This window comes from Ranitomeya variabilis, chromosome 6 (assembly GCF_051348905.1).
Source record: "Ranitomeya variabilis isolate aRanVar5 chromosome 6, aRanVar5.hap1, whole genome shotgun sequence".
Lineage (NCBI taxonomy): Eukaryota > Metazoa > Chordata > Amphibia > Anura > Dendrobatidae > Ranitomeya > Ranitomeya variabilis.
Genome location: NC_135237.1, coordinates 519178930 through 519199948, shown reverse-complemented (window position 1 = coordinate 519199948; position 21019 = coordinate 519178930). Strand labels below are relative to the sequence as shown.

Here is a 21019-nt window from a genome sequence, read left to right as displayed (position 1 = left end):
AATACAACTCAAACTTGTAGGATCCATACTTTTGCATGTTAGAGTGGGGTCCTATTCCAGTTTTTATTATAGGGTCACATCATTTTTTGTTCTGATCCTGTATGTGATTTTCCCCACAAAAAAAAAGACAGAAAATCACTTTACCCAAAGACAGCAAATATATATACCAATTCAATAATGTAATTAATAAAATAAATCTATAGTAAAATGTACAGCTGCCCACCCCAACAGCTACCATCCTCTCTGCCCGACATGCCTAAGCTGAGGTCTCGGCACAGCGTGATGTAAAAAATGCTTTTCTGGCAGGGTGGAGGGTGACTTTCCAGCGCTGAGCATGGTGCCAGGAACTGAAGTTACATTAATTACGGGCTGGGAAATTATACATTTTAGAGATGTAAATGTGCGTGGAAGAACAACCTGTGCCGATTAGCATAACTTCTACTAATTGCCAACTAAACAGTCAAGAACATTTTGATATGTCTTTCTAAATTTATTTTTGTTTTTCTTTTAGTTTATATACTGTATATTACTGCAATTTCCATGTCATTAAAGGCAATCAGTCAATCAAAGATGAGACTGTCACAGCTAAGACTTATTCTTACTTGTGCTAATCGGGTTCATCCAAGGTTCTGTTTCGATTTATAGTATTTTTGCATGAAAGTGTGTTGCAGTCTGCCATACGGGTATTGGCCTCAAATATATTGATAAACCCTGTTAAAATGAAAGGGATCTACCACGATTTTTTTTTTTTAGGGTTATGTTGTCACAATCCATTTTTGGATTCGTGGCAGCTCTGGTTCCACTCTGTTTTAAATCTAGCTTTTTTCCTTTCAGAATTAGCGGGGGTTAATGTCAGTTTTTCCCTCGCTGGCAATCTACTGCATTTGCAGAGTTGCTGGGTCAGCTGATGTGGATGGTGACCACTCCCGCCATCCTTTAAATGGTAAAGAGAAAAATCCAGCAATAGGCGTGGGTGAAGTAAAAAGAAATAACCTTTATTCCATATTGTTAAAAAATCGTTCCAAATATATACATTTTCGGGCACATAGCTTTATATGAACATATCAACGCGTTTCGACATTAGTCTTTTTCAAGATCTCTTTGAGTGAGGTGACAGCATGGGATGAGGGTCCTGACGGCAATGGGGGTAAGGACCCACCTAGGGCATTAGGGGAGTGCAGGGACAGACTCAGGTTTGAGTTTAGGTGGTGACCATCGCTCATTCCCTATCGATAGGGCTTTCCTCTCTCCTACATCATCCCGTTGTGTGTGTGTTGTGTCGTTACATATTTTGTGACATGTTTAGTAAAGCAAGAATTAACAATATAGAATAACAGAAGGTGTTATACAAGCAGCATTGCTTGTCCTGCGCACCATGCCCCTGGTCTTTACCGCTGCAGCAAGTCTTCACAGCCAGCCATGGAAACGCTTTACTGTACACTAGGTGTCCGATACCAACCCCAAACTTTACAGTTTGGGTTCGCTCATCTCTACCTATCATGTCTAGCCATCAGTGTCCCAAATATTTCTGAGCTATTGGCCCTGTATTGTAATGTCATAAAGGAAAATGGAAAATAACAAAAGTCCTAAACAAGATATGGGGGAAGAAAGAGCAGTGAGAGAATAAATTTGGAGAGGGGACACTCTACTATCTGCGCTATTCATCTACTGTAGAAGGCAATTTATATATATACTGTATATATATATATATATATATATATATATATATATATACACACACATACACACAGGTTTTGGGTGGGTCAGGGAAATTGCATCCACAGTGGGTTCTGGAGTGCATACATATATATCCACCTTCGATTTTGGGCAGCGGGGCTCTGCTACAGTTTTGCAAGAAAGTGATATTCCTTTGAAATAAATGTCTAAAGAGAAGTGGACAGGAAATTGTGACTACTAGAGATGAGCGAACCCAAGCAGTAAGGTTTCGGGGTTCGTACCGATGCTGAACTCCAAACACGAACTTCCCCTGGAAGTCTGTTTTACAGTTCAGGAGGAGATAGAGAGATATTTTTATTTTCCATATGATATTTTAATTTTCCATTGATTTCAATGGGGTTCAGGTTAAGGATCAAGTTCTGGTAGACAAACTGAACTTTGGACTAAACATTGGTCAGGTAGCAGAACCCGAACTTCCACAAGTCCGCTTCCACAAGTAGTAGGGATCCTGGTGCAACAAAAATACCAGTTTCGTAGTAACCTGTAGTAATTTTATAGTAATCGGAGCCACATACAAATTATCCTGGACGTTCATAGAGAGCATGACTCAGACCACATCCTCCCTTACAGGATAATTTGTTGACTGATAGATTGATTTTTCATCTCTGGTACATTGGGTTGCTACATAACTGGCATCATATTTATTATTGTAAGGACCTATATTGCTATATTACTACTTCTGTAATAAAATCACCATGACAGGTTCCCTTTAAAATTCTACATTTGGACTAGACATAGAAATGTTGGTTTTGCTTGGAGCTAAATAACAACCATGCTTCACTCAGGATTAGTGATGAGCCTGGGCTTTTTCCTACTGGTGGAGTACATATGTCAGAAGAGCCGTCATGCACACTGAGACAAGTCCAAGGTCCACAGTGATGATAAGCATGGCTCCAATCCATAGAAGTGACTAGATATGACATTTAATAGAGACAGCTCTATTTAATAGATAAACAGCTCTAGCATAAGTTCTCCCCTTAAAATGACTATGGTTCAGAAAACCAAACTTTCAAATACCCTATTAGTTAAAGAGGTTGTCCAGGACTATTTTTTCTATGTGCCTAAAAACAAACAGGTATGTAGTTGGTAACAGAGGCAACTACCTATCTGTTGTACACCGGCGCCAGCACAGAACAGTCACCGACCGCTCTTGCCAGTGATTCAGCTGCCCTACATCAACAGAACAGCTGTTCTTCTTCAGGGCTGCCCTGTAGATGGGGTGTGACTGCTGACGTCATGCTGATTGAGCTAGTCGGTTACCAGAAGTTAGGCAGCGAGGAGCAGATGGTCAATCAGCATGACATAGACAGTCACGCCCCATCAACAGAGCAGAGTGGAAGAGGAGCACTGTCTAAGCTGATGAATTACCGGCAGGAGCGGTCTGTGATCATTCTGTGTCGGCAGAGATCGGTGCTGGGCACAACAGGCAGGTAGTTAGTTAACAATTACCTGCCTGTAAGTTCTTATGCACATTGTTGAAAAAAAAAAATAGTCCCCGATAACCTCTTTAATAAAGTGAAGCCCTCTGTCCATGACCCTGTCTACTAAACAGGGTGAAAAGCAACAACAAAATGTATCTCTAGCTCTGGAAGACTCGACATATCCATGCAACACGGTGGCTCAGTGGTTAGCACTGGGGTCCTGGGTTCAAAAATCCCAAAAAGGACAACATCTGAAAGGAGGTTGTATGTTCTCCCCATGTTCCGGTGGGTTTCCTCCGGGTTCTCCGGTTTCCTCCCACACTCCAAAAGGCATACTGATAGGGAATCTAGATTGTGAGCGCTGTGGAATTAATGGCGCTATATAAGTGAGCAAAATAAATAAATTACACTGATAACCCATTATCTTAATAATTGTGTAACACTTCAATTAACCTGTGGGGGTGCTGCAGTAGAACTGAACACTTACTAAGATAAGAGTTCACTTATTGCAGCACAAAGCCATTGGCCGAACTAGACAACAGCCTTTAATGGCTTTCAAACATTGTCACCTTTCTAGGATCTTTTTTTTAATCTAGCGCTGTAATAATATATGTTCTCAGAGAGTGTGCGAGCTTCAATGTATTATTTTTTTTTTGCGAGAATAAATGAGGCAAAATTCATCAGATCTGAATAATAATCTGCAATTACTGCTGAAACTGGGAAAGAAAGATTAAAATATATTCATGCTAGAGACTTGCAGCTGGCATCCTGCAAAACCGAGCCCGGCCCGGCCTGGTGACAGATTGCATTTTGTGCCTTGTTTCAAGGATATGAAAGAATATGTACAGTCTTGAAGCGGAGAGAAAATACTAATTAAAACGCTAAGTAGTCTTCTTCTGAAATGGAGATTATGTACGTTCACATTAAGAAAAGATATAGCGAGTTCTGCTGATGAGCCGTCTGGCCCAGGAGTACTAACTACAAACACAAGAGTGCTATACGGACAGATACAATCCCCCGTATGTGCAGAAAATACTAAACCAGGCTCACTTGCAGGGTAGGTCCATTTTGAAATCAACTTATTTTAATGTTTAATAAGTCCTTAAAGAAATTAAAATAAAAGGGGTAGCTCACCTTTGCTGATTTTTTTTCCCTTAAATGCATGTATTTGGGGTTAAAAAATACATTTTTGCCTTTGTGTTTCATTAAAAATGTAGCACCGTTTGACTTTTACAGGCTGTTTGTTTTCCTGTACTGTATGTTACACTTTGATGTAGTCTGTTGTTATAAATCAGCTAACAGGCATCCAGAAAAAGATCTAAAAACTCTCCGGTAAGACTGTCAGAATGAGCCCACCGATGGACTGCACACAGTGCAACACAGAGGCTAATGAATTCAAACAGTGCAACATTTTTAATGAAGCCCAAATGCAAAAATATAGGCCCAAATACATACATTTAATAGATACGATTAAAGGGGTATTCTCATCTCTAAATTCTGATCCCAATACGTATTAGGTGTAATATTAATAATATTAGCAAATACCTCCAATTAGAAATGTAGTGTAGTTCTTGTGATTCACTATATCACTTACCCTATGTGCAGGGCATCGCAGTAGCTTAGGTATCCATGGTTACGACCACTCATATAGTGACAGTTGTTAGTGGTCGTAACCATGGATACTTAGGCTCCTGCAAAGCCCTGCATGGAGAAAGTGACATCAGATCCTGATAACATGCGTTCAGTAGATCAGCAAGAAGAAAGCGACAAATGTAAGGGAGTATGAATGAAGGATCAGATACACAGGGGTTATCATTAGTCTGGAGCCACATGAATTAGAGGTACAATAAAAAAAATGATTATAGAGGTGGACAACATGGGAATGAATGCCCACCAAGCAGGTAATACCTTATTCTGACCTTGTTAGCTCCCAGGGTGCAGGGTAAGGATGTCGTCACGTCTATTAATGCTATTTTAGCCATCAAACAAGACTGACTAGTCAAGTGTGCAGAGCCCCCAAAAAAGATATTTCAATTCAAGGACACAGGAACTGAGTCCCCCCTTACGGCATAACGGTCCTCGTCATGAATTGTTACATTCCCAAGATGCTCACTTTTGGTTGAACTTAAGGGTCCACTCTCTGGCACAGGTATATCACCAGGGGGTTCTTGTTTCTTTTGATCAATGTCAACTGCTTTATCAAGTCCTCAGACACACTTTCTTTAGGCATCTGCAACTAAGACATGTCCTAAATACCCAGTTCCCAGACATTGGAAATTCCCTCATACTCCCTGATTGGGAATCTTAGGGGCAAAGGACCCAAGGGGTTGATCTACTCTTTATACACCCCGTTACTAAGCAGAAGATGCTCCTCATCGCCATTGCTGGCTGAGGCCAAATGGAGGACAGTAATACCCTCCCTATCAGAGGATTGGAACAAAGCCTTGACTTAGGTGTGGGGAAGAGGCGGGAGGTTTTATACACCTGACCTCCTATGGCAGACTTTTGGAAAGAGGTCACAGCTATGCTCATCGAGGCCATACAATCCCCTGTACCACTCTGCCCTAAGGATGGTTTATTATGAATCCTTCATGAGTAGACATGTCCTACCACCCTCGCAGTCTTTTCAGGGAAACATTTTTATTTGCTCACAAGGTTATCGCATTAGATGGATGGATAGTAGACTCTCGAGAATTTCACACTGGGTCAATACTGTAGCTTCCTATGAGAGGGTGATATGTAAAAATAGACACTGTACTGAAAAATTTGATAAAGTATGGAAACCTTGGTTTGATTTCCCTTTGACTCACATTAGTCCACGGGCGATGAAGAGTATTCTCTCAGGATAAAGTATGTGATATTTGGGGCCTGACATGGGGGTCTTATGGTTTTGGTTACGATATTAGATCCATGGTATGTTAAGGGCAAGGTTACCTTTGCCAGGCAGTATGAAAGAGCAATGTGACGTACTGCTTGTTCTTTTGTTCTATGATGTCACCTTTTTATGTTGGATAATCTTCACTAAAACGAGTTTAGAAAACAAAAACATGACTGAATAGCAAATGGAGGCCTCCAACGCAAAACCTTAAGTGAGTTGGACCAAAAACATTGTTTATCACCTATAACCAAGATTAGTGATAAATGTATGCCTGCCATGCGAACCCCTCCGATCTCAAAAGCACGGGGTTCTTGGCCTCCATTTGAGTAGAGGTCATCTGGTGTACTAATGCTGCATTCAGAGGCCATGAGAGAGGCCATGATGGAGAGGGTAGGTTCACACCACTGCTTTCTCCACATCTGAGAAAAACGGTCCCATTATTCTGATCAGAGTTTGATTAGTGTAGCCTCAGTTTTTCTTGGAATTTGAGAGAAAAAGAAAAAAAAAAAGTTTATTCACATTGTCCATTCTGTCAGTCTGTGAAAATCGGATTACACTGGGATGTCATTTTTTTCTTATAGCCTTGCATTGCCGATTTTGATCCGACACTTATCAAAATCTGACATTTCACTGATGTTGAACCACGGATAGCGCTCATCTGAGAAAATCAGTCTTCTGCGGGAGACCATATAGTGAGCGATGGACTTGGCTATATCGGTCAGTCCCATTGCTTTATGAATGACCACTGCTCCTTTTTAATGGTGGGACATGGGACCTCTGTCATCAGAAGTGGTAAGACACCCAGAAATCCTACATTTATCACTTATCTTGTTGATAAATTTTGTGAATGGTCCAACCCTGTTAATAAATAAAGCATAATCAACGCTACAAACGAGGTGTGCATGGCAGTAAGCGCTGTGGTGGTGTGTACGTGGCAAGTAACTGGGACTAGTGGGAGTCCCAACCCGATATACAAGGACTCCTCCTCACCTTGGAATGATAATCTTTCTCTAGCCGGGAGTCGGACCCCGCCACCTGCTTGTACTTGTTCATCTTCATTTTCATCTGTCGATTCCTCTCTTCTACATCCATTGAACCTGTGAAGAGCAGAGCAAAGCGTTTACTACCAAACTGTTGGCTATCAGATCTTCAAATATAAAAATAATTTACCTTTAACAACCATAGGAAGCCGTTTATTAAAATGATCACTCACCACCTGTAAAGCTGCAGAATTACCAATGAAGGCATAGCACGTCAGCCCCAGGTGTACACCAGCTGGACGTGCACTTTTGGGTCTATCTGACATTCTATTATTATTGATGATTGCATAGGATTAGAATAACATGGCTGCTTTCTTCCATAGACAGTGCCACACCTGTCCACAGGATGTGTGTGGTATTGCAGTTATGCTCCATTCACTTCAATAGACATAACTGGACAGGTGTGACACAGTTTAGGGTAGAAAGCTGCCATGTTATTCTACGCCTACACAACAATGCCTCCACTGTGCAATAGACACGTAGACTTCATGGTGATGCTCAGAGCAAACAACAAATGACTCTACTATTAAAATCTACTACATGGAATTAAGCCCAACCATGCATGAACTGCGGAGAATAAGATGGAAACTGCAGAGTATCACCCCATTCAATGCACTGAGAATAATCACCCCGGGTGTTGCATGGTGAATGTGGTCTGCAGCTGATAAGAGTTTGCAATGATCAAATGCCTAGTTGTAAAAGCAATGGAGACCATGAAAGCGTGGAGAGGAAAATCAGTGTTGTAGCATCCCCTGCCAGCCAAGTCCAAGGAATAGAGTATTGTAATAGTCATTAATATTGGATCACCATCAAAGTTGGGGGAGTGTTTACACCGATTTAATAATTACAGATAGATAGAAAGATAATAGACAGATAATAGATAGATAGAAAGATAATAGACAGATAGATAATAGATAGATAATAGATAGAACAATAGACAGATAATAGATAGATAATAGATAAATAGATAGTTAGATAACAGATAGAAAGATAAATAGATAGATGATAGATAATAGATAGATAATAGATAATAAATAGATAGGTAATAGATAGATAATAGATAGAAAGCAATAAGAGCACACGTTGCAAGACTAGTACAAACTATATCTGTTTTCCCAAGTTCCCGTATATTGTGCGTGCTACTTTAGAGACTACTTGATAAATTATATTATAATCACAGCCCGAAATGGAAAATGATATGGCACTATTCCGAGCCGGCTCTTTCCCCCTAATGTGCTGCTGACACAGTGCTAATCCTGCATTAATAGGTACAATTACAAAGCAAATATAAAAACTAGCAGTCTTACAATTTACTTCTGATTAAAAAAAATCCAGTTTGTTCTCATAGAGTGAATTCTAATTCCAAGGTGTACATCTTATCGCTTAGGTTACCGGCCACCCTGCATTCTCATAGTGGTTGGTTGCCTAGGCAAGGAGTATGTGCTGCTTGCTGGCCGCATTGCTGCACTTCTCCAGGGCTGCGGAGGCTAAGATGCCTTTGCTATCAACATGGAAGAGCCCTCAGTTCGAGGAAGTGGGGCAACCATGATGTTGGTCCAAGCTGTCAATTATCAGTAGCGTAGAGTCAACCATCAAACAGGAACCATGGGAGTGGCGCACTCCTATAGACGAAAGGCATAGTCCCTAGACCAGAGACCACCAACTTTTCTGACCTTGAGAGCCACATTCAGCTCTGAGAGAGGGATGGGAGCCACATCCAGCTCCTGCCCCACTCGCAGTAGTGCCCCCTATTAGCGGTATAATGACAGCCAAAGCTTTTCCACTGAAATCACAAGGCAGTACTCCAAACTCCAGGGTCTCCTATCTTACCCCTATTCAGATCTGCTCTTCTCTGCAGGGGGCTACACACAAAAGTCTCCAATAGCTGTAATGCACCAAACTGGTAGACGGCCATGAGCCACACATCCCGGGATGGCAGGAAACGTGGTTCTCGAGCTACAGGTTGGGGACCCCTGCCCTAGATGAAAGCATACTGCCAAAACCCACGTCAGGAAAGGCACCACAGTAGCAGGAAGTAATGTATAAATAAGGCTATTCCTTGGCTTTACATCGTTATCCATCCTAATTATGTCTAATCAGGCATTGTTTTGATGCTGGGTGTTTTCATTGGCTAATATCATAGAATAATAAGCTTAAAATGGGCTGCCGGCCTATGTGACTGCAGATTTGTGAAGTTTCACAGCAGGTGCACTGTGCGGTCGCGGAACCACGATTGGGCGGTCATGTAACGATATGAATGCGATATGCATAATTCCGGCCACATTCCAACTAGACGAGTCCAACCTCGCTCAGTTCACTTGCATTGACAGAGGCCATACATGTCTAGTTGGCACGTGACGGCATGTATGCAAATCGCTTACTTGCGGTCATGCACTCGCCGCTCCCAGTGTCAGCATTGGAGAATCCTGACAGTGTGCACACTGCAAGGATTCACAAGTCTGCTTTCATGTAGTCTGCAGTCCCACTCCTAAAGAAGGAACATGAGACCAAACCTTTCATTACACCAGTGGGACCGTACTGTATATACTGCTTATGTCACATTACAAACAAATCTTCACATTTGTGCTGATTAAGAGTAGGAGGAAGTGTAGATTATTAGTTTTATAGGAAAAGCTTTTTTATAATGTGTCATTTACTCTTTTATCCTTTCTCTTTCTATGCTTAAGAGTCCAGCAGGTGATTGTAATCAGTGACTGACAGCCCTATATATATATGATGGTGTATACAAAAACAGCAGCTGTCAATCATGGAACAGTCCATCCATTGGACCAAAAAGTCTAGTAAATGTCCAGAAGATTTTGTCAGGACTTGTGAGATTTTCCAAACTTTTCAGGTATTCCTTCCTTTTGTCTGAGAGAGTTGGGTAACTATGACCATAGTTATCTTTGTTAATTAGGGTGGATTACCCACTCTGTGTCCTATTTGTCTAGCTGGACAGACTAAAATGCGTGGGACCTTTTAGGAAAATACGGTAAAGCAATGTAATGAAAATAACAATGTAAACCCTCAAAGTGTACGTGGATCTCACTGACAATCTGATGGTTGCTTTGTCTGCTCAAAATAATTAATTCCTTTGCTAAAAACGAGGGAAATATAGTAATATGGAAATGATACATATTGTCAAACACAGAACGTAACTGTCCTATAAAGTGTACTGGTGCTTAGAAATATGGTCTGCAGCAACCCAACGGGTACATTCATCATTCAGCACCATCTTCTTGGATGATCAGTTTTTGGTGCTTTCGGACTGCAGGCAATCCTGCCGTTGTGGCCGACAATCAGGACTACAACTCTCTGCCTCAAGCAATCAGCATACTTGTCAACTCTACCAGAATGTCTGCGAGGCTCTCCAAAAAAGACGAGACCTCTTGGACTTCCATTAAAGTAGGACCTGCACAAACATTCTGGATATCAATGATTTCAGAAGGTTTCCTTGTGCTCTAGCATTTCAGGGAAGTGGGCACCAGAGAATTGAAAAGGTGGAAAATGGGCATGGGGTGCAAACTGGCTATGAAGGGTATGGCCTATAAAGGGGAGCACAGCCTATTGCACCTGTTAGGGCTTGCATTCATTTCAGCAGACAAGGAATTTATACATGGAATTACTGAAAAATAAATTGTAATGTTTTAAAAACGCACTGAAAGTCCTTTGTTAAAGGGGCTATCCAAGATTAAATAGTTTTTTTTAATATGAACCCAAAAAACGAGCAGGCAGGTAGTTGCTACCTAGTTATCAACTACCTTCCTGTTCTATCCGACGCCACCTCAGATTGGTCACTGACGGCTCCTGCAGGCGATTCTACTGCTCCATATTAACAGAGCAGCTCTTGAGGACTGCTCTTTTGACGGGTTGTGAGTGCTGACGTCATGCTGATTGACAGCCAGCTCCTCAGAGTTATGCCAATCAGCAGGACGTTGGCAGTCATGCCCCATCAACAGAGCAGAGGTGAACAGAAGCCACTGCTCCGCTGATGTGACGTCAATGGAAGCAGCAGAATCGTTGGCAGGAGCGGTCAGTGAACACTCTGTTCGGGCAGAGATCTGCGCTGGGCACAACAGGCCGGTTAGCAACTACCTGTCTGTTAGTTCTTAGGCGCACGGTAAAAATGAATATAGTCCTGGATAACCCCTTTAAAAACACTGATACACGAAAACACAAATTCCACAACATGCTTCTAACTAAGTCCAATACCTGGATCCCCATTCTCTTGTTCTGCCGTTCTGTCTGCTAGAAACAAAAAATGATAAATGTAATGGAAGACTGAAATGAAAGCGATGGTGCAACACGAGGACACAAGCAAATCAGAAATGAATAAAACATGGAAAATGGATGGAATTTGTCTGGTTATCCCTTCTATTACACTAGCAACACCAGTGTCGGACTGGGGTAACAAGAGCCCACCAGTAATGTTAACTCTAGGGCCCACTGTTCAGCTACATGTAATATAAACTTACCCCAGTACACCATTTTTTATGCTTCTATATAATCTGAAACTGAATAGTTTGTATAATGAATCACTGGATGATGCTTTTCTCTGTAAATAATGAATCAAGTGTATTAGGAATGTTCGTTAGCATGTTTTCACAAGGGCCCACCAGGGGATTCACCTGCTAACCGGTGGGCCAGTCTAAGGTACACCCTGGAACTTTGCATGACCTTTTTTTCCATTATATTTCCCAATATATTTTTTTCATTCAGCTATCCCACAAATGTAATCTTTTTGTACTAGTTTTTTTATCTCAATTTTTAAAGGGACAATACTGTATTTATAATCTACTAAATTTATCATTACTTTCAGTAATTTCTGTTTACTGCTAATCATTGATTGATTTTTCTCATATCTATCTATCTCATATTTATCTATCATGTATCTATCTCATATCTATCTACCGCATCTTTTACATGGAATACATTTCGTTCACGTTTTTTGCCATGTTTTGAGTGCGACCTCTTTTTCTTCTCTCTCTCTATTATCTATCTTTATCTATTATCTATCTATATCTGTCATTTTTTATATCTACCGTATTTATGTCTATCTATACTATGTCATATCTACCAGTTTATTCTTCAGCTGTTATAATCCAATGACCTTAAATACATTTCTTTAAGTTGATAAAATTATCATATCTCACATTTGTCTTAAATCACTATATTTAAAGCACGTTAGTCAAATTCAGAAAAAAATGTTCTGGTCTGCAAAAAAAAGACTCGGTTTCTTTTTTTCTGAATTTCAGACAACCCTTTTAATGATATGTGCCTATGATGGCACTGACAGCAATTCTTGTATATTGTCATTTTTTTTCTATAACATTCACCTTTTGCTATTACATTATCTCAAGAGAAACAGTTAAATGACAAATTCAGCTCTGCTACCTGCGTACCAATACAATAACTCTGCTGCAAACTCTACAATTATCTGTATATAAATGTCATTCATCAAAGCCCAGGCTTGGAATAGCAGCAAGACGTCTTCACTCTGTCACTGCAGTCTTCAAGTCATCTCAAGAGAATGAACGTTGCTGGTAGATTATCTGTATATATACACTGTGCGACATGGATGTCACTACTAGTCAAAAAATATATTTTTCAGTTTCCCATGGAAGGAACTTTGTGACCTCTAAAATACAGTAAAAGCCTTTTATTCTGGCATTTAAAAGGCAATGACAAAATATGCAGTGTTTCCCGATCAATGGATCAAGAGCCACACGTGGCTCTCAGCTCCGCTAAGTGTGGCCCCTCCATTGGTGGCATCTATATATGTTCGCATCCTAAAGGTACCCGAGATATGATAGTATTATAAAACATGAAGCTACGGTTATAACTAGAGTTAGGAAAAAAAATTTGCAGGACACTGGTCCAAAGGCCACGTCATTAGTCCGTGGCTGCCGTACTAGAGAACTGCAAACCTTCTGCCTGCAACATTCCCGGCACCTCTTCTGATTAGCAGGTTGCCAATAAATCATGCGTGCCTTGCAACACAACGTAATGACGTCCCGGTGGTTTCTTAATCAGAAGAGGCACTGGGGATGTCATAGGAAGAGGTTTTCAGGGCTATGATCTGGCAGTCATGGACTACCGGCATGGCCATCGGACCAGAAACCTGCAAATCTTTTTGCTCATCTCACTGACAGTTACAGGGGGGCTCCCTTATTCTGCACAGGAGTTGCAGACGGCCAGACATGTTTCCCTGCAGAGGCTGCTGCTTTATATTACATGCCAGCTCAGATAAAGACTTGAAAAGTTTGAATACAACTACACAGGAGTACCCGAGTGGTGGACCCCCCTGAATGACATTCATATGCCCTGGTTGGATATTTGCTTGAGTTTTCCATGCAATTCTGTCATATCTTAATACCTAGTACAGTCAACATGCATAAAGTACCTCTTGAAGTGAAAAAAACAAGAAAATTATATAAAGTATATAATCTATAAACTGAAATAACTTCAGGATTTTGGGCATCAGTGCAAAATTCGTAAGTCCATCTGCATTGTGAAGTATTCAATTCTGAAATGTTATCAACTGTATTGAACTTCCATGTATTCCTCCACCTCCGTCAGGTCTATCTATTATAATAATATCTATTTATAATAACTATCTATAAATCTATCTATCAAATCTATCCAATATCTATTCTCTATCTATTATCTGTATTATCTATTTATTATCTATCTATCTATCTATCTATCTATCTATCTATCTATCTATCTATCATCTATCTGCCATATCTATTAGCTATCTATTAATATCTATCTATCTACCGTATCTACAGTATCTATCGAATATCTATCTATCTATGCATCTAATATGTATCTATCTCATATCTAGAAAAAAAAGAGTAAAAAGCAGCACCAGTAAGTATAGGGTGCAGAGTCTCATAGCCACATGCCAGCCCTTCAATACAGTCCAAAGAATTGAGGCAGCAAATCATATAAAGATATAATTTAAGTGCTATTTATTAGCCCATACGGTAATGTTTCGGTCCACAAGTGTGGACCTTTCTCAAGCCTTGATTATATCTGTATATGGTGTGCTGCCTCAATTCTTTGGACTGCATCTCATATCTATCTATCTATCTACAGTGCTTTGCGAAAGTATTCGGCCCCCTGGATCTTTTCAACCTTTTCCCACATATCATGCTTCAAACATAAAGATACCAAATGTAAATTTTTGGTGAAGAATCAACAAGTGGAACACAATTGTGAAGTTGAACGAAATTTATTGGTTATTTAAAATTTTTGTTGAAAATCAAAAACTGAAAAGTGGGGCGTGCAATATTATTCGGCCCCTTTAACTTAATACTTTGTTGCGCCACCTTTTGCTGCGATTACAGCTGCAAGTCGCTTGGGGGTATGTCTATATCAGTTTTGTACATCGAGAGACTGAAATTCTTGCCCATTCTTCCTTGGCAAACAGCTCGACCTCAGTGAGGTTTGATGGAGATCGTTTGTGAACAGCAGTTTTCAGCTCTTTCCACAGATTCTCGATTGGATTGAGGACTGGACTTCTGCATGATTTGCAGCTGCTGGACAGCCTGAATACATGTGGGGGTTGCCTGTTTGTTATGGAATCCTCACAGGTACTCAGGCTGTCTAGCAGCTGAAAATCATGCAGCTGCGTCGACACAAACTAAATCTCCGAGCACTCCAAAATACTCGGAGGACACCAGAGCATGCTCGGGAAAACCCAAGCAATGAGTATACTCGCTCATCACTAATTAACACATAAAGGGATTCTTTACAGTAAGAGCAGCGAGACTAAGAACCTCTCAGCCCGAGCATGATGGCAAATTCAATTCGAACATTACGAAAGGTACCTAGACCTTTCTATTATATTACAGGCAATATTAAAAAAAGGTCTGAAGGTGCCCAAGGTGAAGATTTCTGAAGTTTAGCATTGTCCTGCTCTTTTTTCTTTAAGAACCATACCGCTTGCATTATGCCCATTCTAAAATAATAGTTTTCACACAGTTGTCATAAAGAGGACAAAAAAAAAATTATGTTTCATATGACATTATTCCTTAGGAATGAAAAGAGATGCACCACAAAATAGACACAGCAACAATGACAAAGACAAAAGAGGAAGCAAAGATTCAAGACACAGACCTGAGTTTCGTCTTCGTGGCAAGTCCAAGTCTTCTGTGGCAACACCATGCAATGACAGACAGAGACAAAGGAGATGGGAGTGAGTGTGAGACTCAGAGAAGAAAGCAATGTGGACACTCAAGGAAAAAAAATAAACACCTTGTACAAGTTGAGAAAATGCACAGATTGTACGCAGACAGATGGCACAGAATGAACAGGAACAAAAAGACAAAGAGGACAATAGAAAACAGACTCCGAGAACACACAAGCTATGAGCGTAAATCATTTGGAAAGCAATTTAACATTCGGCACCCTGTGAATAAGTTGGTCAATCAATAACTATACTAAATGACACAGTTATATAGAAGTATACAAAAAAACAAAGAAATGATCCGGAACATAAGTTGGTATACATGGAAAAAGTAAGAGCATGTTCACACTGTGGCTGTTTCACAGACAAAGCCCCCCCCAAAAAAAAATAAAAAATAAAAATGAGCACACATACTATAAGTAGATAGTAATAGTACATGTAAATAACTTGGGGTACTTGGTTAACACAATTCTGATCAAAAAGCGTTAAAGCCAGCCCACCGCGAAAAGGTCTATAAAGTCGGGTCAGTCTTATCCTGTCTCTAGAATTAAAATCTTACCTTGTGTGTCAGCAGACTTAGAGACAGGATAGGACTTTCCCCGACTGGATACACCTTGTCGCGGTGGGATGGCTGTTACGCTTTTTGATCAAAATAGTGTTAACCAAGTACCCCAAGTTATTTACATGTACTATTACTATCCACTTACTACAGGGTATATGCTCATTTTGTTTTTTTTTCTTGGGTTTTAGAAGTATATAAAGGTCCACACAAAATAAGATAAAATAAAATATATTAAGCTGTCTAAGATGCATTGTGATGACTTTACCTAGTGTCCTATAAGATATCATGCTATTACTGTACAAATATATACAGTATATACACTCACTGGCCACTTTATTAGGTACACCTGTCCAACTTCTTGTTAACACTTAATTTCTAATCAGCCAATCACATGGCGGCAACTCAGTGCATTTAGGCATGTAGACATGGTCAAGACAATCTCCTGCAGTTCAAACCGAGCATCAGTATGGGGAAGAAAGGTGATTTGAGTGCCTTTGAACGTGGCATGGTTGTTGGTGCCAGAAGGGCTGGTCTGAGTATTTCAGAAACTGCTGATCTACTGGGATTTTCACGCACAACCATCTCTAGGGTTTACAGAGAATGGTCCGAAAAAGAAAAAAAATCCAGTGAGCGGCAGTTCTGTGGGCGGAAATGCCTTGTTGATGCCAGAGGTCAGAGGAGAATGGGCAGACTGGTTCGAGCTGATAGAAAGGCAACAGTGACTCAAATCGCCACCCGTTACAACCAAGGTAGGCCTAAGAGCATCTCTGAACGCACAGTGCATCGAACTTTGAGGCAGATGGGCTACAGCAGCAGAAGACCACACCGGGTACCACTCCTTTCAGCTAAGAACAGGAAACTGAGGCTACAATTTGCACAAGCTCATCGAAATTGGACAGTAGAAGATTGGAAAAACGTTGCTTGGTCTGATGAGTCTCGATTTCTGCTGCGACATTCGGATGGTAGGGTCAGAATTTGGCGTAAACAACATGAAAGCATGGATCCATCCTGCCTTGTATGGAGCATCTTTGGGATGTGCAGCCGACAAATCTGCGGCAACTGTGTGATGCCATCATGTCAATATGGACCAAAATCTCTGAGGAATGCTTCCAGCACCTTGTTGAATCTATGCCACGAAGAATTGAGGCAGTTCTGAAGGCAAAAGGGGTCCAACCCGTTACTAGCATGGTGTACCTAATAAAGTGGCCGGTGAGTGTATATATATATTAGTAAATCGTGGCTGTGCTGGGTGCGGCGGCTGTGCGTGGCTGTGCTGGGTGCGGCGGCTGTGCGTGGCTGTGCTGGGTGCGGCGGCTGTGCTGGGTGCGGTGGCTGTAGGCGCCTGTGCGTGGCTGTGCTGGGTGCAGCGGCTGTGCGTGGCTGTAGGCGGCTGTGCTGGGTGCGGCGGCTGTGCGTGGCTGTGCTGGGTGCGGTGGCTGTGGTGGGTGCGGCGGCTGTGGGTGGCTGTGCTGGGTGCGGCGGCTGTACTGGATGCGGCGGCTGTGGGCGGCTGTGCGTGGCTGTGGGCGGCTGTGCTGGGTGCGGCGGCTGTGGACGGCTGTGCTGAGTGCGGCGGCTGTGCTGGGTGCGGCGGCTGTGCGTGGCTGTGCTGGGTGCGGCGGCTGTGCTGGGTGCGGCGGCTGTGCTGGGTGCGGCGGCTGTGCTGGGTGCGGCGGCTGTGCGTGGCTGTGGGCGGCTGTGCGTGGCTGTGCTGGGTGCGGCGGCTGTGCTGGGTGCGGCGGCTGTGCGTGGCTGTGCTGGGTGCGGCGGCTGTGCTGGGTGCGGTGGCTGTGCGTGGCTGTAGGCGCCTGTGGGCGGCTGTGCAGGGTGCGGCGGCTGTGCGTGGCTGTAGGCGGCTGTGTTGGGTGCGGCGGCTGTGCGTGGCTGTGCTGGATGCGGTGGTTGTGGTGGGTGCGGCGGCTGTGGGTGGCTGTGCGTGGCTGTGCTGGGTGCGGCGGCTGTACTGGGTGCGGCGGCTGTGGGCGGCTGTGCGGGGCTGTGCTGGGTGCGGCGGCTGTGCTCGGTGCAGCGGCTGTGCTGGGTGCGGCGGCTGTGCGTGACTGTGGTGGGTGCGGTGGCTGTGGATGTAAGTGGTGTAAGTAACAAATAGCTGTGGCATGAAGTGCCACAGCCTCATAGCACAGCAATTTGTTACTTGCGGAGGGTGAGTATACTTACCTGTCCCGTTCCACCGACGCCATTCCGGGCCATGAATATCCCCCTGCTCCCGGAATCGGCGCCTGCGCAGTCCGCGCTTTCCGGCGCCATTTTCTTGAAGACACATTGCAGTGTGTCTTCAAGAAAATGGCGCCGGAAAGCGCGGACTGCGCAGGCGCCGATTCCGGCACCAGGAGGACAGATTTTCTGTGTCCTCCTGGTGCCGGAAAAGGCGCCTGCGCAGTCCGCGCTTTCCGGCGCCATTTTCTTGAAGACACACTGCAATGTGTCTTCAAGAAAATGGCGCCGGAAAGCGCGGACTGCGCAGGCGCCGATTCCGGGAGCAGGGGGATATTCATGGCCCGGAATGGCGTCGGTGGAACGGGACAGGTAAGTATACTCACCCTCCGCCTCCTGGCTCGTCCCTGTTTCTCTGTTGGAGATCGCGGTGTGCGTTCAGCGCTTACGCATACCGCGATCTCCTGGGAGCGTCGCTCTGTGGGGTCCAGACTGCGCCGGCGCTTGCGCTTGCGCAGTCTATAAAGGCTTCGGACAGAGTGACGCTCCCAGCGTTATATTATAGATATTATATATATATATATATATATATATATATATATATATATATATAGTACACATCTATAAAATTTATAAAAAGAAAACACACATATATATATATGGAAGTTTGCTTTTTATATATTCTATGTATGTGTGTGTGTGTATATACAGTATATAGATATGTAAGGTGATTTGATATTCTTCAGGGCACCAGGTAAATCTAGTGGGCCAACACAATGCATACATTAGACAGTTTTATATTGTAAGAACCATTGAATATGACTCAATGAGGTAATAACTGGTTTAGTGAAGAGTGGTTGGTTATCAATCAACCTTCATTCAAGTTATACATTTCCACCGTTATGTACAAATTCCATAGATTCACCACAAAAAAAAATCTCCAAAAAATGTTCTTAACATCTTATATACGGAGACAGGATCCCTTAGAGTTACAGGCCTGAAACCTGAGGCGGCACTACTGGGAGACTCTGAGAACAACATGCCACCTTCTAATTTCTGTCAGGTACAGTGTTGTCATGGAGATCTTGTTTGGATTAAGATTAAGTACATCAGTGTCTACTCCATAGATTGACGGTGGCAAATATCCGTACTGTATATGTGTAGCACTGATATACATGGCGATTCCACGCCATATCTTTCAGGAGACAAGCTGTACCTCTCAGTAGTGCAGTCTAAGGGCTTGGGCCTGTAATCATTCACTACCATCTGAGGGATTCATTCTCCCTGTACTATTGCAAAAACTAAAACGGACCATAGAGGAATGAAAATGTACATTTGACAACATTGAAAAAAAAAGAATTCACAATAATGTACAACTCATGAAATGTAAATCATGAAACGGAATTTTTTTTTATTACATTTACCTTAATAGAGGTAGTTACCCCTCCTTTAATAGCCTGAATTGTATCAATAAATGAACAATGCAGGAAAATTCTAAGAAAAAATAAATCCTTTCTTTTGCTTGTTGCCTCTTATCTGCCCTCAGCCTGAGGGTTGACTTGGCACGAAAAGTCTATTGAGACAACAAACCCTTTTAACGGGACTTTCCTCACGAAAAAGTACAATTTGGCCATACAGTGGAAACCGAAAAGCGAGAGCGTTCGATGAGGTTACATAATTAAATATGTTTGATTGCGGCAGCCATTTTTAAAAATTGAAAACAGACAGTGTAGCCAATATTGACATCCTAATTATCTCCCCAGAAACCTAAGGTAATTTATAAATTTATTGGATTATTCCTAAATAAGAAAGTGCCAATTCTATCATCAGTTTTGTGAGCAAATACAAATATGCCAACCAATATGACAGCACTTTGTTGACATTTTTGCAGAGACAACTGCCCCTCCCCACCCAAAAAAAAAGACAAAAACAGAAAAAAATTCTATAAAAGTATTTATAAGCTATTGCTAATTTACTAAAATATGGCCGAGTTGCGATTTTATGTGGAAATCCTTAAAGGTAATGGATCTACAATCTGCTATATGTAATTACACATGGCTCCCATTGCAGTCACCAAATGGCGCCAAGTGGCACAGGCAATTAACATGCTATGGTTCTCAGCGAGTGTTGATGAATATGCAATAAACTTAGCAAAAGACCCTTTTGAATATATATGCCTTGGTGGAAATGAAGTCGGCATTCTCTATGAAATGGCTGGACTCATCACAGACCACTCCTGAAAAAAAAAGAAGCCCCTGGGTCCTTATCCAGAGAATTCCAGCAAACAGTTGATCTTGCCTGGTGAAGCTGGGGACAACCAGTTGGTTACGCCAGGGAAAATTTAGTATTATGTGGTGGCCATTCAGATGAGTATAGCTCTCCATAGTGACTTATGGAGGTGGGTCCTGAGTGGGAAACGTCCCCCTCTATGCTGTCAATATGCCCTTATCTACTGGGGTGTCTTCACACGACAATGCCTTTTGGAAGAAATTCTATTACCACATAACGAAGCCAGAAAGAAGGAAGATGGTGGGCAATTCTCTTATGCTTTGAGAAAGAATTTCATATATAGATGGGACTAGAAAGGATCTGGCGAGTGGTTATCATCTTTTTAACTTTTTTTTTAAGGAGTGTACCCCCAAAAAGTGTTCTATATCAAAAGTTATACAATAGAGCAGAGTATTCGTGAAGATAATTCTGGTCAAAACAGCCTACTTAATGGTCCTGTTGGCCCCATGTCAATGATTTCATGCCGTTCATGCCAATTTGGCTCAGTGGTCCTGACCACAGCGATTGGGTCAGGCTTTAAGGATCAGATATTGTATGTAATACAAAATATGACAGTGATCGTCCTGGACAAGTACAAAAAGTCCAAGTTCCGTAGTCTTCCCCATTTAAGTCTATATAAAGGTTGCTGCCCCTGGGAGGTAAAGTCAATATACTTCTGAACTCGTTCAAATATCCCATCAAATGTTCAGTGGTTTAGGTTAATATTTAGTGATTTAACCTTAA

At 42.1% G+C, this 21019-nt stretch overlaps 1 protein-coding gene across 49 annotated transcripts in view; it reads right to left on the bottom strand.

Moving 5' to 3' along the window:
* Positions 1 to 21019, bottom strand: part of RIMS2 (regulating synaptic membrane exocytosis 2) — a 618543-nt gene that overhangs the window by 75749 nt on the left and 521775 nt on the right. For 43 of the 49 annotated variants that reach the window (XM_077271021.1, XM_077271056.1, XM_077271022.1 and 40 more), the window contains one exon: positions 7027 to 7133. In XM_077271021.1, the coding sequence (XP_077127136.1) occupies positions 7027 to 7133 (107 nt within the window). Of the gene's footprint in view, positions 1 to 7026; positions 7134 to 15200; positions 15234 to 21019 lie in introns of all 49 variants that reach the window. The other 6 variants (XM_077271046.1, XM_077271011.1, XM_077271029.1 and 3 more) reach the window with 1 other exon arrangement.